This window comes from Echinops telfairi, unplaced genomic scaffold (genome assembly GCF_000313985.2).
Source record: "Echinops telfairi isolate 266 unplaced genomic scaffold, ASM31398v2 ScPeMD7_7459;HRSCAF=8497, whole genome shotgun sequence".
Lineage (NCBI taxonomy): Eukaryota > Metazoa > Chordata > Mammalia > Afrosoricida > Tenrecidae > Echinops > Echinops telfairi.
In genome coordinates this window covers 8,579,431-8,593,072 of record NW_022111359.1, presented here as the reverse complement: position 1 = coordinate 8,593,072, position 13,642 = coordinate 8,579,431, and the positions used below count along the sequence as shown (strand labels likewise).

General features: G+C 46.3%; 1 protein-coding gene across 1 annotated transcript in view; it reads right to left on the bottom strand.

The window, feature by feature from the left end:
* Positions 1–13,642, bottom strand: part of LOC101654456 (mucin-16) — a 245,683-nt gene that overhangs the window by 81,556 nt on the left and 150,485 nt on the right. The window contains exons 4-18 of the mRNA XM_045300070.1: positions 12,654–12,778; positions 12,445–12,512; positions 9,529–9,701; positions 9,158–9,193; positions 8,852–8,917; positions 6,664–6,788; positions 6,508–6,575; positions 5,168–5,340; positions 3,750–3,785; positions 3,519–3,569; positions 1,790–1,914; positions 1,451–1,518; positions 652–824; positions 488–523; positions 203–259 (exon numbers count right to left, since the gene is read on the bottom strand). Coding sequence (XP_045156005.1) covers positions 203–259; positions 488–523; positions 652–824; positions 1,451–1,518; positions 1,790–1,914; positions 3,519–3,569; positions 3,750–3,785; positions 5,168–5,340; positions 6,508–6,575; positions 6,664–6,788; positions 8,852–8,917; positions 9,158–9,193; positions 9,529–9,701; positions 12,445–12,512; positions 12,654–12,778 — 1,380 coding nt within the window. The remainder of the gene's footprint in view (positions 1–202; positions 260–487; positions 524–651; positions 825–1,450; positions 1,519–1,789; positions 1,915–3,518; positions 3,570–3,749; positions 3,786–5,167; positions 5,341–6,507; positions 6,576–6,663; positions 6,789–8,851; positions 8,918–9,157; positions 9,194–9,528; positions 9,702–12,444; positions 12,513–12,653; positions 12,779–13,642) is intronic.

Here is a 13,642-nt window from a genome sequence, read left to right as displayed (position 1 = left end):
TGGGACATGGTTTGAAGACAGGGGCTCCCTTGTAGATTTTTAATGCAAGCCAGGGTGGTGAGTGCTGGGGTTGGAAGCAAAGTCCTGCTCGAGCCATCAGGGATTGCCTTGACAGAGAGGAACTTTCTGTCTCAGTTCCTCTTCCCTTTGAGTAAAGCGCAGCAGGAATTGCAAGGAGCATATTCACCAAAGCTATGCCTACCTGTGGAACCAGAGAAGAGAGTCGGCAACCCAGATGAAGCTGTGTTGACCCTAGAAGCTGCAGAGGAAAAAGAAAAAAAGTGCTTGAGGTGAGCACCTCATTATCTTGAAGGTGCCAGGAAGGGACGCTCAAGTCTTAAGCTTTGCTGGGCAAGGGACTGGTTTAAGGAAGTCAGAGTTGTGGTGGGTGGGGTGAGGAGGAAGATAATATTCCCCTGTTTCCCTCCATTCCTCGACATGTAAAGACTCACGGGAGTTGTTGGGGTTTTTGAAATCTAATACTCACTGCTGGTGGTGGTGACCAAGGTCTGATGAGTGTAACCTGCAGAAAAACAGGGAGAGAGGAGGAGGGAAGTGAGAGAGGAGGAGGGAAGTGAGTGAGAAGGAAAAGGAGGGATGGACGGGAAGTTGTAGGGCATTCTGGGATTCAAACAGATGGTGATCTCTCACCATTGACATAGAGACTGTTCCTGTCCAGAGTGTAGGGCCCTAGCTGAATGACACCATGGGTCAACTTGTACAGCTCCCAGTAAATCCACTCTCTGTTCAGGTCAGGGCCTTCTGGGTCAGGGCGGTAGGTGCAGATGGCATCCACTCCAGTGGCTGTCCCATTCTTCTTAGACCTGGGGAGGGAGGGTGAGGAGATGGCAATGACTGGAGTCCTCCATGAGGGGTCCTGACATCATAAAGGTAGTATAGAAAGGGGTCCGAGGATAAGAGAAGACTGGTACAGAGGTGAGAAGCTAAACTTGTACTCTCTGGGAGTACCAACTACTGGCCAACCTGGGACTGTAAGCAGATTCATGAGTGCAACATTTTTATGAACTAGAAAGCCAGAGAAGAGAGTCATGAATGAGCCACTTTAACAGAAAGGGAGAAAGCCGCATGTCTTCTACAGAAGAACAGAGAGCTCACACACGAGATGGAGAAGAGCTGGGATTTGGATTCATGTTAAATTGAGGAGGCAATTTTCCCTGGAGAGAAATCCCTGGGAACAAAAACTAGCACCTGAAGGACCTGTCCTCTGTGATCATAAGAAATGCGGGAGGGAAATCAGAGGGTAACTGGGGAGGGGCCAGTCCTGGTCATGCAGAGCCTAGGGGCTGAAGGAGGAGGATCAGCGACGCCTTGATTGGAACCAGTGTGTCCTGAATTCCACCTCTGCAGAGACATTGTATCAGGCAGGGCAAGACAAAAGGCAGTCAAGATCTCTGGGTCCCTGGTCCATCATTCTACAGAGAGGTGTCACCTGAACGAGGACAGTCGGCAGCCAGAGTAGAAGGGGCCGATACTGGTGTTCTTGAACAAGGCATCCAGCTGGAAAATAAGGTGGGTGGTAAATAGAAGGGCTTAAGGGGTCAGGTGGGTAGGTATTTGTGTGTTAGACGAGGGCAAGTGGCAGCATCAGTGTCTATAGCAGTGCTGAGGAGGGCACGACAAGTGTCACTGGTGGAAATGGCATCAAGGCATGGACATTCTTATAGGAAATTAGCACCAGTGCATATGGAAGCACGAAGGTAGGCTAGACTGGTGTCAATGGATGGGGCATCCGTGGATGGGGACATGGTGAGGTGGGAGGGACTCTCACCAGGGGCTGTAAGGACATCTCTGTGACATTATACTTCAGGGAACCTGGAGGGTGCATATCTTCCTGGTAGGGGAGGTTGGTGATGGTGAAGTTGAGGGTGAAGGACATCAGGGCAGGACCAGTGGCTGTAAAAGATGTGGGGAAAAGATCCTCACTGAGCTTACCTCTTGTTCAGGGAGTTAGAGCACAAGGCATCTCATGTGATTACCTTTGAGCCTTGAGAAAGCGCTTCCCCTAAAATTCTTCAACAGGAAGGAGACCTCAGCCCAGATGCTAATGTTGACTGGGGGACATTTGGGATGTCTAGGCAAAATTGTGCTATGGAAATCAATAGACCATCAAGCAGAAAGCAAAAGTCTGCTAACTTCTAGATCGACATCATCCTTCTTATCTGTTTTTAATTTTTAAAAATAATTTTGAATGATTTTGCTATGTTCTGTTTTGATTAAAGGAATACAGTGTATTTTTATGTGCCAGACCCTATTCTAAGAGTTTGCTTTGAATTTTAACTTACTTAATAAGCCTTGAGACAAATCCTTTGGATGGAGGAAGTATTATTATCCCCATTTTAGAGATATGGAGACTAGCCAGAAAGAGACTCAATAAGTTGCCTTCCATCATACAATCTCTACGTGGCAGAATTTGAATTTGGACCCAAGCCTTGTGGGCCAAGAGTCTGGGCTCCTAAGCATTCCACCTAGGACCTTGGGCAGGTGCAAACTCCACTGCCTGCCTGCTGTAGACTGAGTGTTTAGAATGCCCAGAGAAGGGCCCATCCAATATGTAACACAATACTTAGTGATGGCAGCTCACACAGCATGCTCAGTGGAACTGCTGCATGGTATTGACATTGATTTTGGGCCAGTGGGAGGCCAGAAAGGGAAACTGACTCTCAGTTCAACCTGAACCAGTCTATCACTGATCAGGACATGAACTAGGGCATGCCCTGGGTACACGTGTAGCTTATGTAGCTTTTTTCCTGGAGAGGAAAACTAAGCGTCAAAGAGAATCTCCTCCCACAGACTGCCATGCTGCTAGAGTTGTTCTTTGTCCTGGCACTGAGCCGATGGCAACACAATCTTCACATGTGCCATTGTGTTTATTTTCCATTTTCCTGCCTTGAGCCCCTCAGGGGTGGTACCCTTGGCATTCTGCTTATTGCTGAATTACCATTGTTAAAGGTTATTGACTCATGGTGACTGTATGTGCCACAAGGTGAAATGCTGCCCTGGTTTGTCAGACCCTCAAGATCAGCTGCCAAATTGACCCTTGTGGTACACAGTTTTTTAAGAACTAGATCCCCAGGCCTTTCTTCCTCATCCTTCTTATTCTGGAAGCATGACTAAAACTTGCACCGTCTTATGGTTTTGTGAGGCATTGTTGAATCCATCCTGACTCATAGCTATTCTATGTACAACAGAATGATGCACAACTGGATATCTATATATGTCCAGTTCAGACTCATAGTAATAGCCAACCCACTGCTAACATATGGGTGGTGCCTCTCTAAGAGGTGCCTTGGTGAGGAAGGGAATTGAGGTGTCCTGCATGGAAGGGGAGAAGTCTACGACTGAGCTACCCCTGCCTCACTGCTTCCTTTTACACAGGGAATGCTCATAAATACTTGTTGCATGAGTGAACAAAGTGTCCAGGCTCCCCATGTAAAGCCACCCACCAGGCATGTGCATGAGGACTTTGTAGGGAGGAGTCACCAAGAGGAAGCTCCTACCTGTGGGGATGGTGACCAGAGATGTAGATGTTGCTGGAGAGGCCATCGTAGCTGAGAAGAAAACACAGTGAAGCAGATATCAGCCCACCGCAGGAGGAGCCCATTAGGGAGCCTTATACTCCTTTTCCTCATCCAACTCTGATCTGTGCTGAAGAAAAGATTGGGGCAATCCTGGCCTTTTCCCTCCCTGGGGGTTGGGGAAGGTGAGCTCATCAAGGTGCAATTACTCACTGCTGGAGGTAGAGAGCAGGGCTTGATGGGTGTAGCCTGCAGAGAGAGGGAGAGAAGGGAAGCAGTTGTAAAGTTGGGAGGAGTGGCAGGGATCTGAGGCACACTGGGTGTCTTCGCATCTGCCCACTTAAGGAGTATTTACAGAGTGCTTTCAAAGTAGAGACCATACTGACAAACTTCAGGGAAAGTAACAGGAGCTCAGGCTAATTTCTGCATCACTTCACCTGTGGCACCCCCTTCTGCCACCCCCTCTGCCCACCCCTCATGGACTTTCAAATCCCTCCTTCATTTTTTCCACGTGCCGATTCATGGCAATCCGGTGTGTGCCCAACTAGAACTGTTCTCCGTAAGGGTTTTCAGTGGCTGATTTGCCAGATGGGGATCTCTAGGCTTTCTTCTGAGGCTCCTTTGGATGGATTCAAACCACCAACATTTGGGTTCGCAGCTGAGTGTCAAGCTGTTTGCACCACTCAGAACCCAGAAACGTACACTTCCTTGTGACAGAAAAGATGCCGAGCTGAATGTCAATCTGTTGTGGTTAGGCTATTGAGTCCGTTTCAATTGGTTGTGACTCTGTGTACAACCAAACAAAACTCTACCAGGACCTGTGCCATTGTCCTGTGTGTTCTTATGTTTGAGCCCATTGCTGCAGCCATTACATCAATCCATCTCACCAAGGGCCTTCCACTTCTTTGCTGTCCCTCCACTTTACCAAGCATGAAGTCCTTCTCCAGGGACTGGCCTCTCCTGATAACCTGTCCAAAGTGCTTGAGTTGGAAGTCTTGCCCTTTCTGCATCTAAGGAGCCTTCTGGCTTCACTTCTTCCAAGACAGATGTGCCTGTACTTTTGGCAGTCTACGGTGCTTTCGATATTCTTCGCTAACACCGTAGTTCAAATGCTTAGATTGTTCTTTATTCAATGTCTACCTCTCACGTGCATAGGAGGCAATGGAAAATACCAGGGCTTGGATCAGGTATACCTTAGTCCTCAAAGTATTATCTTTGCTTTCAACATTTCAAAGAGGCCTTGTGCAGCAGACTTATCCAATGACTTATCCAACATTAGATCTCTCAACTGCTGCTTCCGAGAGCACTGAGTGTAGATCCAAGCAAGACAAAATTCTTGGCAACATCAATCTTTTCTCCATTTTTCATGATGTGACCCATTGTTCCTATTGTGAGGATTATGGTTTTCTTTGCATTGACTTGCAATCCATTCTTAAGGCTGTAATCCTTGATCTTCACCAGCAAATGCTTCAAGTCCTCCTCACTTTCAGCAAGCAAGGCTGTGTCATCTGCATATCGTAGGCAGGTCAATCTAGGAGAAGCTTAAATGTGACCTAGGATGTGTATGAGCCCAGGTCATATAGGCTGCACAGAGACACATAGGAGCCCTCTGCTGTAGCATTGGCACCTACCGTTGACATAAAGACTATCCCTGTCCAGGGTGTAAGGGCCCAGTCGGGTAACATCACGGGTCTCGTGGCTCAGCTCCCAGTACAATCGTTCTCTGTCCAGCCCAGTGCTTTTGGGGTCAGACCGGTAAGTGCAGACGGCATCCATTCTGGTGGCTGCTCCACCCTTCTCAGATCTGGGGAGAAAGACACATGCAGGATGGATGATAATGAGGAAATGCAAGAATAATAATGCTTGAGAAAAGCCACAATGCTGAAATAACCCGAAGTCCTGCTGGCATAGTGGGTTATACACATTGCACTGCTAACCCCGAGATCAGCAGTTCAAACCTATCGGTTGCTCTGCCAGAGAAAGAGAGGCAGTCTGCTTCTGTAGAGGTTTACTCAAAGGAGCAGTCCTACTCTGTCCTCTAGGGTCACTATGTGTTGCAATTAGCAAGATGGCAGTAGGTTTGATTTTTGGTTGGTAGAAGATGAAATGATTCTGGGAGCTGGGCCATCACTTTTTCCCATGACAGTAGCCTCACCCATGGTGGACCGATTGGCCAATGAAGACCTTCAAGTTTACAACAGAACACTCTCCAGCTCATTGGCTGCGGGCATGTTATCGGGAAGAATCAATCACTAGAGGAAGACATCATGTTTGACCAAGAAGGAGGACAGGCACGGCGAAGGAGACCCTCAATGAGACAGAGCAGCACAATAGCTACAATGGTGGATTTGCATAGGCTAGAAATCCTTAAGATGATCCAGGGTGCTGCAGGGTTTCATTCTGTTGTACATAAGGTTACCACGAGTTTGAATCAACCCAGTGGCAGTTAATAATAAGGACAGCCACAGAAAGTGGGAAAAGAAAGACAAGAAAATGAAATGGAGTCTAAAAAGCTAGAATTGGTTTGTAATTGACAGACGGAGGAGGATAACTGGCATCAGAGTTAGCACAACGTTTGTTCAACATCCATGCACCAGCTAGGATCCCTCTCCTAAGCTATACTGAGGGACCAAAAGTTGGGGCTGTCCCAAGACTTTGAAAATACCTAAGTACATCACCCTTGAACACATTAAAGGTGGATTAAGGAATATCCATGTCACAAGGATTGCTCATTTTTGTTTTGTATTTTCTGAAGTCCAGAATAAAGTTTGAAAACTGCAAGGCATCAACTCCCTAGGGAAATTCTACACCTAGGACAGCATCAGAAGGAACAATTGGGGATATGGATGGACATGGCATCTATATTGATCCTTATTCCTAGGTGCCCAGGTGGGGAGCTAGCACAGGGTATGAGTCAGAGGACACCATCTGGAAGTGTGCAGGTATGAACATCCCCTCCTGGGCATCTCACCTGAATGAGGTCACGTGGCAGATGGAATAGACAGTGCCAATACTGGTATTCTTGAACACAGGTCCAAGCTGGGGAGGAGGAAGAGAAGTGAGCAGGAGGACTGGGGGTCATGCAGGAGTAAGGTGACAAAGGCAGTAGGCATCTCAGGTCTCTTACAATTTGCTGTAGGACCTTCTCAGTGGTGTTGAACTTTGCAGATCCAGGATGCCCCATATCCTCGGTGTAGTGTAGGTTGGTGATGGTGAAGTTCAGGGTGAAGAGCACCACAGTAGGGCTTGTCACTGCAAGCAGGGAGGCAGATAAGAAATCCAGTCCTGAGCTCTGAAAGGATCCTCTATTCAGCACTCCCTACCCTGCTGCAGCCCTTCCACATGTGGTAGCTGACTCTCTCCACCAGGGGGCTCGACCGGACTGGGTTCTTGACCCAGTGCAGACAAGGGGCACTAGGTAAGTCTGAACTAACACATCTCCCTGTCATCCCATGGGTCAATTCCCACTCATAGCAACGCTATCCAGCTTGGGTTCCTAGAACTGGGTCTTCCCCTGGATGCTCTAGTTTGGGGGGAACCTATAGTTCCATAAAGAAGCCTTGGTAGCACAGCGGATAAAGATTAGAAGTTTGAACCCATCATTCGCTCCATGGCAGAAAGATGCAGCTCTTCTGGAAAGATTACAGCTTTGGAGGGGCAGGAGGTCGATGAAGATAAGTTGATTCATGTCTAAAATGATGATTTGATATGTAGACTCCCACCCAATTCACACCAAAAACACGATTTGGTTAAAAAAGGATTATAGCTTTGGAAAATTCTCTAAGACAATTCTAGTCTGTGTTATAGGGTCACTATTAGTTGGAATTGACTTGATGACAATGGAATACAGTGATATAGATGCCTATGGGTACCTAGATTTTGCCTGTAATAGGGGACTTCGAAAACCTCATGTAATATTTTCACTGTCTCTAAATTAAAAATTTCCATGGATTTTTGAAACACCTTCATATGGCTCTATTATGTGACCAACTCATTCCTTAGGTTTCTAATTATGAATTTAACTCATTTAGGTATATTCATTCAACAAATACTAATTAAACACCATGTGCATACAAGTTATTGTCATGTCACTGAATACATTTTTTTCTGATAATAAAATGGAATTTATTAACTATCTTAATAATGGGAATTTAAAACAGGAAGTTTTAAAAGCAGTGTGGACATTGTCAATATCAGGAAGCTTCTAGTCCCACTGAAGTACCTGGGTGGTGCAAATGGTTAATGCTCTCAAATGGTTAATGCCACACAGAGGTTAGTCAGAAAACCCTAAGAAGCAGTTCCGCTTTGCAATACAGGGAGCCATCACAAATTGGAATGAACTTGATTGGACTAGACTTGGCTTCCAGCAATGAACTATTGAGACTTCTGTGAAGTACATCTTACTCAGACTCATTTAGAGCCAACTCTCCAGCAACTGGTCCTAAGCCCACAAGGGCTGAAAATACAAAGGGGAGAGAAATGTATAGCATATCAGAAGGAAGTGAAATCACTGTGGGGAGACACGCCAGCTGGAGATGCTGCCTGAGGCAGGATAAATTGTTTGCTTGACTTTTCTTCTGGCTGAGCCTATCTCTCTAATTACATCTCCCATTGGCTGAATCTAATAGGAGGCTAGTTAGCAAGGAGCCTGGAAAATGTAATTGGTAGGAGATCAAATCTCTATTCGATGGTGCACAGTAAGAGTGGTAAGTGGATCTAAAAACCACGAATGACCCGCATAAAATACAAAAGAGAAAATGACAGACAAGATGCAGAAGAAATGATATCCCAAAGGAGAGAATACAGACAATATAACAGGTTCGATAACCTCAGATAAGTTTGATAACCTCAGACTCATCATTGTCACCGCTATCATAGCTTTCATCACTCTACTTATTATCATCATCTTCATTATCATTACTACTACCACCATCACCGCCATTATGGTCATCATCTTTTCCGTTATCATTACATTCATCACCACCAGTCATCTTTATCATCATTGTCAATATCATGATCATTAGTATGGTCACCACCATCAGTGTCTTCACCATCACTATCATTGTTAACATCATCATCACCATCATCCCTCTCACAAGTATTATTAACTTCATGAGGGAAGAAATCTTTGTCTGCTTTGTGATCCCTGCTGTACCTCAGGGCTTGGCATGGAGTATATGCTCCATACATGGTTACTAATTGACTTATCAGCATTAGATTGACCGTGATGTTTCATCTTTTCTGAGTGAATAATATCAGAGCTGTTTACCCTGATAAAGCCACCCGTTAATCGATGTATCATTGCTGGTACTTACCTGTGGGCCTGGGTAAAGAGGATGGAGTTTTGGAGGTCCCCGAGCCCATTGTGGGGGTTCCAGGAGCTGAAGAGAAGGTTCTGTTAGTACAAACAGAAAGGTACCAACATGGCAGGAAGGCTAGAGGGAAAGACTATGGGGCTTGCTTTGCGTGACTCATGGCCTGGGGCAGAGGTGAGGTTAAATAACCTATGACCTCCCTGCTCCATCCCTCTTGGAGAGGGCAGGAGAGGACATCAGGAGTGCGCATCTTCTTCCCTGCGAGCTGGAGGGCAGGAGACACAGGGGACCTAGTTGAATACTCACTGATGGTGATGGGTGCAGACCCTTGATGGGTGAAACCTGCAATGAGAAGGTGAGAGTACAGGTTAAAGGAGGGATAGCAGGCCAAGCAGAGGTCAGAGACATTCTGGTGTATTGGAGGGGGTATTATGGATCAGGAACTGCTGAGCTTCTTTCTCATTCTTCCCATATCAGAGGAAAAGAACCACAGATGAAGAGGAAGATATAAGGACCAGACCTGAATCTGCATATCCAGGGCCAATCTGGATATCTAGGACAAATGGCCAACGACCCTAAGGCCAGGCAGGGATCAGGACTTCAAGAGAGAGAGTAGAGGCTATAGCAAGACCTGTCAGATTGTAAGGATGGAACTCTGGCCCATCACAGCTGCTCACCGTTGACATAGAGACTGTCCCTGGCCAAGGGGTAGGGGCCCAGCTGAGCGACACCATGGGTCATCTGGCTCAGTTCCCAGTACAGTCGCTCTCTGTCCAGTCCAGAGCCCTCGGGGTCAGGGTGGTGAGTGCAGATGGCATCCACTCTGGTGGCTGCTCCTTCCTTCCCAGGCCTTAGTAAGAACTCAAAAATGGTTAGTACACATGTCTCTTTGTCTGCCTGCTCTTCCCGCCCTCTCTTTGCTAGCCCCTGAAGTAGGACCTAGACAAACCCTAGTTCCGAAGGAAGCTGAGGCCTTCAGGAAGATTTCACTATAAACTAACAACTAGGACACCCCTGGACTCCAAGTCCCCTGCATTCCTGAGAGGAGAAGCTTCTTGAAGCACTGGGTGTGTGGCAAATATAGTGAGATTGCTGGTGATGGGGTGTGTGACCCTGGACGGTGTCCAATGATGCCACAAAGGCTAAGTCTTCTCACCGGTCCTGACAGTCATAAGGAGACACTAGGGGTCATGCTGTAATAAGTAGCAGTGGGTCCAAGACAGCTCTCTTAGCATGACTGGTGACACTATTCTTCAGAGACTGGGTGGAATCAGAGACTAAAAGTACCTACTCTCTATCCTGTGAACCATCAAGGCAAGAGGGACATTTCTTCAGAGACTCAGGGAGCTAGATAGGTTGGGAGCGATTCTTTTTTGAGGGCTCTCTGAAACAGTGGCTTTTCCAACATGGGATCAAAAGCTTTTCTGTCTCCACACAGATCTCCAACATCCAGTCATAAATTATTGAACCATTTGGAGGGAAAGAGTTCCAGAGCACTTTTCTCAGTAGAATTGCCCATCTTAGATCCTACCCTACTGTCATCAAGTGGATTCCAATTCATGGCAACCCTATACAGCACAGTAGAAGTGCTCAGTAGGGTTTCCGAGACTGTAAACATTGATGGATACAGACGCCCTCCTCTTTCTCCCTTGGAGAAGGCCCACATTGCCCCCTGAACCACCAGGACCCTTTCTTTCTCCTATGATAACCCCAACCCCAAACCAAGCTCACTGCCATCAAGTCGATGCAAATTCATAGAAACCCTCAAGGACAGGGTCCAACTGCCTCTGTGAGTTTCTGAGACTGTACCTCTTTACGGAATTAGAAAGCCCTGTCTTTCTCCCTGGGAGCAGTTGTTGGTTTTGAACTGCTGACTTTATGGCTGGCAGCCCAACTTGTAATCCCCATGCCCCAGGACACTCATCCTATAATAACTAACTACTGTTTATTAGACGTTTAGGATGAGTTGATGCCGTTAACCTGGTGGGCTTCTCAGTGAAGGATTGGACATTTGAGACCACCCAGACATGACTCAGAAGCAAAGCCTGCTGATTTATGAGTGGGCTTCAAGAAATTTGTGGATAAATTCCAATTTTTAATGCTGCATTCCAACAAACTTTTGTCAAACTCCCTTGTGATTCCTAAAAATCAGCCCTTAAGAAACCTATGGAACTCATATTTGATTTCGACACCCCTGACATCACGAGGAATCAGAACTGACTCACCAGCAGCTGGGTTAGGGATGGTGATAATTTATGCGTAGAATTCTCACTCTATGTATGGGAGACCAAGGAACCCTAGTGGCATAGCGATTACCCTTATCTGATAACTGCAAGGTTAGCTGTTCAGAACCATCAGCCACTCTGTGGGAGAAAGATGAGGCTTTCCCCTCCTACAAAGAGCTTAAGTCTTCGAAACCCACAGGGCCAGTTCTACACTTTCCTACAGAGTCACTGTGAGTCAGCATTGACTGGATAGCAGTGAGTTTATTTGTTGGTTGGTCACTTGGTTGTTTTTTTGAGGTACCAAGTTCCTGTTCCTGTCAAGGTACCAAGTTCATGTTCCTGCATCTCAAATGCAGCCACCACATGTCTGAAGCAGTGGCTTATGTGTTCCTATGATGCCAAATAGGTCCATGAACCTTCTAGACTAAAAGAGACTGAGAGGAAAGCTTGGTTGATCTCCTCCTGAAAATCACTCAATGAAAATTCTATGGATCGCAACCTGCAGCATATCATGGGATGGTGCAGGATTGGGCAGCACCTGTTCCCTCGTGCACCATCTTGCCATGAGTTGGTGGCCAGCAGGGCAACACCTAACAACTTCACACCTACATGCTCATGATAGCATCCCAAAGACCGGGCCTTGACCCTCCTTGAAGCCAGCTCAGGACAGGTCAGATTCCCTTTGGCTGAGCATCTGACACATTTAGGATCATGCTTTCTTCCTAGAATCCAATTTGCTATTTCTCTTCCCACTTACGTGGAGCCCTAGTGGTGTAGTGGGTTCCACGTGGAGCTGCTGACCACAAGGTCAGCAGTTTGAAACTACCAGCTGCTCTTCAGGAGAAAGATGAGGTTTTCTATCCATGCAAAGAGTTAGTCTCAGAAGCCCACGGGGGCAGTTCTATTCTGTTGTATATGGTTGCTATGTGTCAGAATTGAATCAATGGTGGTAAGTTTGGGTTTGAGTTGGCAGATTCTTTAGGCCGACTCCTTTGGAAAGGTTGTCATATTGGTGTTTTCTAAATCCTTTGGGCCCATAATGAGAGCAGATGAAGCCATACTGCCTACAGGATAAGGGTTTGAATCCAGCATTTGAAATGCATGGGTTGTCTGTGGGACTTGGAGTTAGCCACTTAATCCCTGTGCCTTGGTTTCTCCCTCTGTTCCTGATTTACCAGGCATTTGTGATAACTGAATCAGGCACTAAATACATAGCATAGTGCTTTGAGTCTTCCTAATTATTAGCAGTTTCTATGATTTTACTTGTTTTTATTGTTGATGATGCTTAGAAATCATGAGCTGTAGTTGGATAGACACATCAGGGAGCCCAGAACGAAGGGTCCCATCCAACTTCCGGGAAGATCTTACCTCAGTGAGGCTAGTCTGCAGTCAGAAAAGAGGAATCCCAGGCTGCTATTCTTGAGCAAGGGTCTGAGCTGTGAGGAAGGAGAGAGGAGATGAGAAGGTGCCATGGAGGGAGGCCCAGAAGGGTTGAGGCATCAGAGGGGTGGGCTGGGTGAAGTGGCTGTGGCTGGAATTAGTAGGTGAGGCAAGATTGAGTTCAGTGGGATGCTCACCAGGTGCTGCAGAATCTTTTCAGTGAAGTTGAACTTCCCAGAGCCTGGGAGCTGCATGTCCTCTGTGTACTGCAGGTTGGTGATGGTGAAGTTCAGGGTGAATGGTATCAGGAAGGGGACTGCTGCTGCAGGGGTGAAGGGAAAAGGCTATTCCTAAGTCAGGTCTGGGATGAGCTCTGAGAAAACTTGACTGTAATCAGATTCCTTACCACTCCGATCTAAATGTTCTGAGTGGCTAACAAAGGAGGAAAAGTAAAACTGAAGAGAAGTTGGAGTCTTCAGTGACATACAAGTTCATGAACCATTTAGTGACATTGATTATAGTCTTCAAGTTGTGCCACCATTCTTATCTTTCTCTTGAGAGTTCTTCCTCCCCATCCACATAAATTCACCACTCTCCGAGGTTCCTATCGAATCTCTCAGATTTTTGTTATCTGTTTGATCCGATGTAGATAATTCCCCAAAGAGCATGCTGCTCAAGGCAGACATTGTTAATTAGTTGAGCAAGCCCACTGTTTGTTTTGACTAAGACTTTAGGGAATATTGGCTTAAGGTTTCAAAATTATCTTGGGACAATGGTTTCGGGGATTCAGGGATACAGCTCAAGCGTTGGTGATATAGTAATCAGCATAGCTGCCTTCCAATCTCTACAACTCCAGGAAGTCTGGCTACTAAGGGAATTTATAATTCCAGTGTGCATTTCCCCCCTTTTGAACAGGATTCTTTTATATAACCATTGATAAAAATGTTCAGTGATTGCAGCCAGGCGTCATCTAGTTTTCTGGTCTTATGGCAAAGGAGGCACTTGTTCACTATGACTCCATAATGTTCTAATTATGGTGACCTTTCAGAAGCAGACTGCAAGGCCTGACACACATTGGGAGTGTGAGTCAGAATCAAAAGCAAATAGTTTCATTTTAACAAAATGATGGCAGAACCAGACCTAACACTCAAAAGTTGTTGCCATGTATTATTACACAGGATGTACC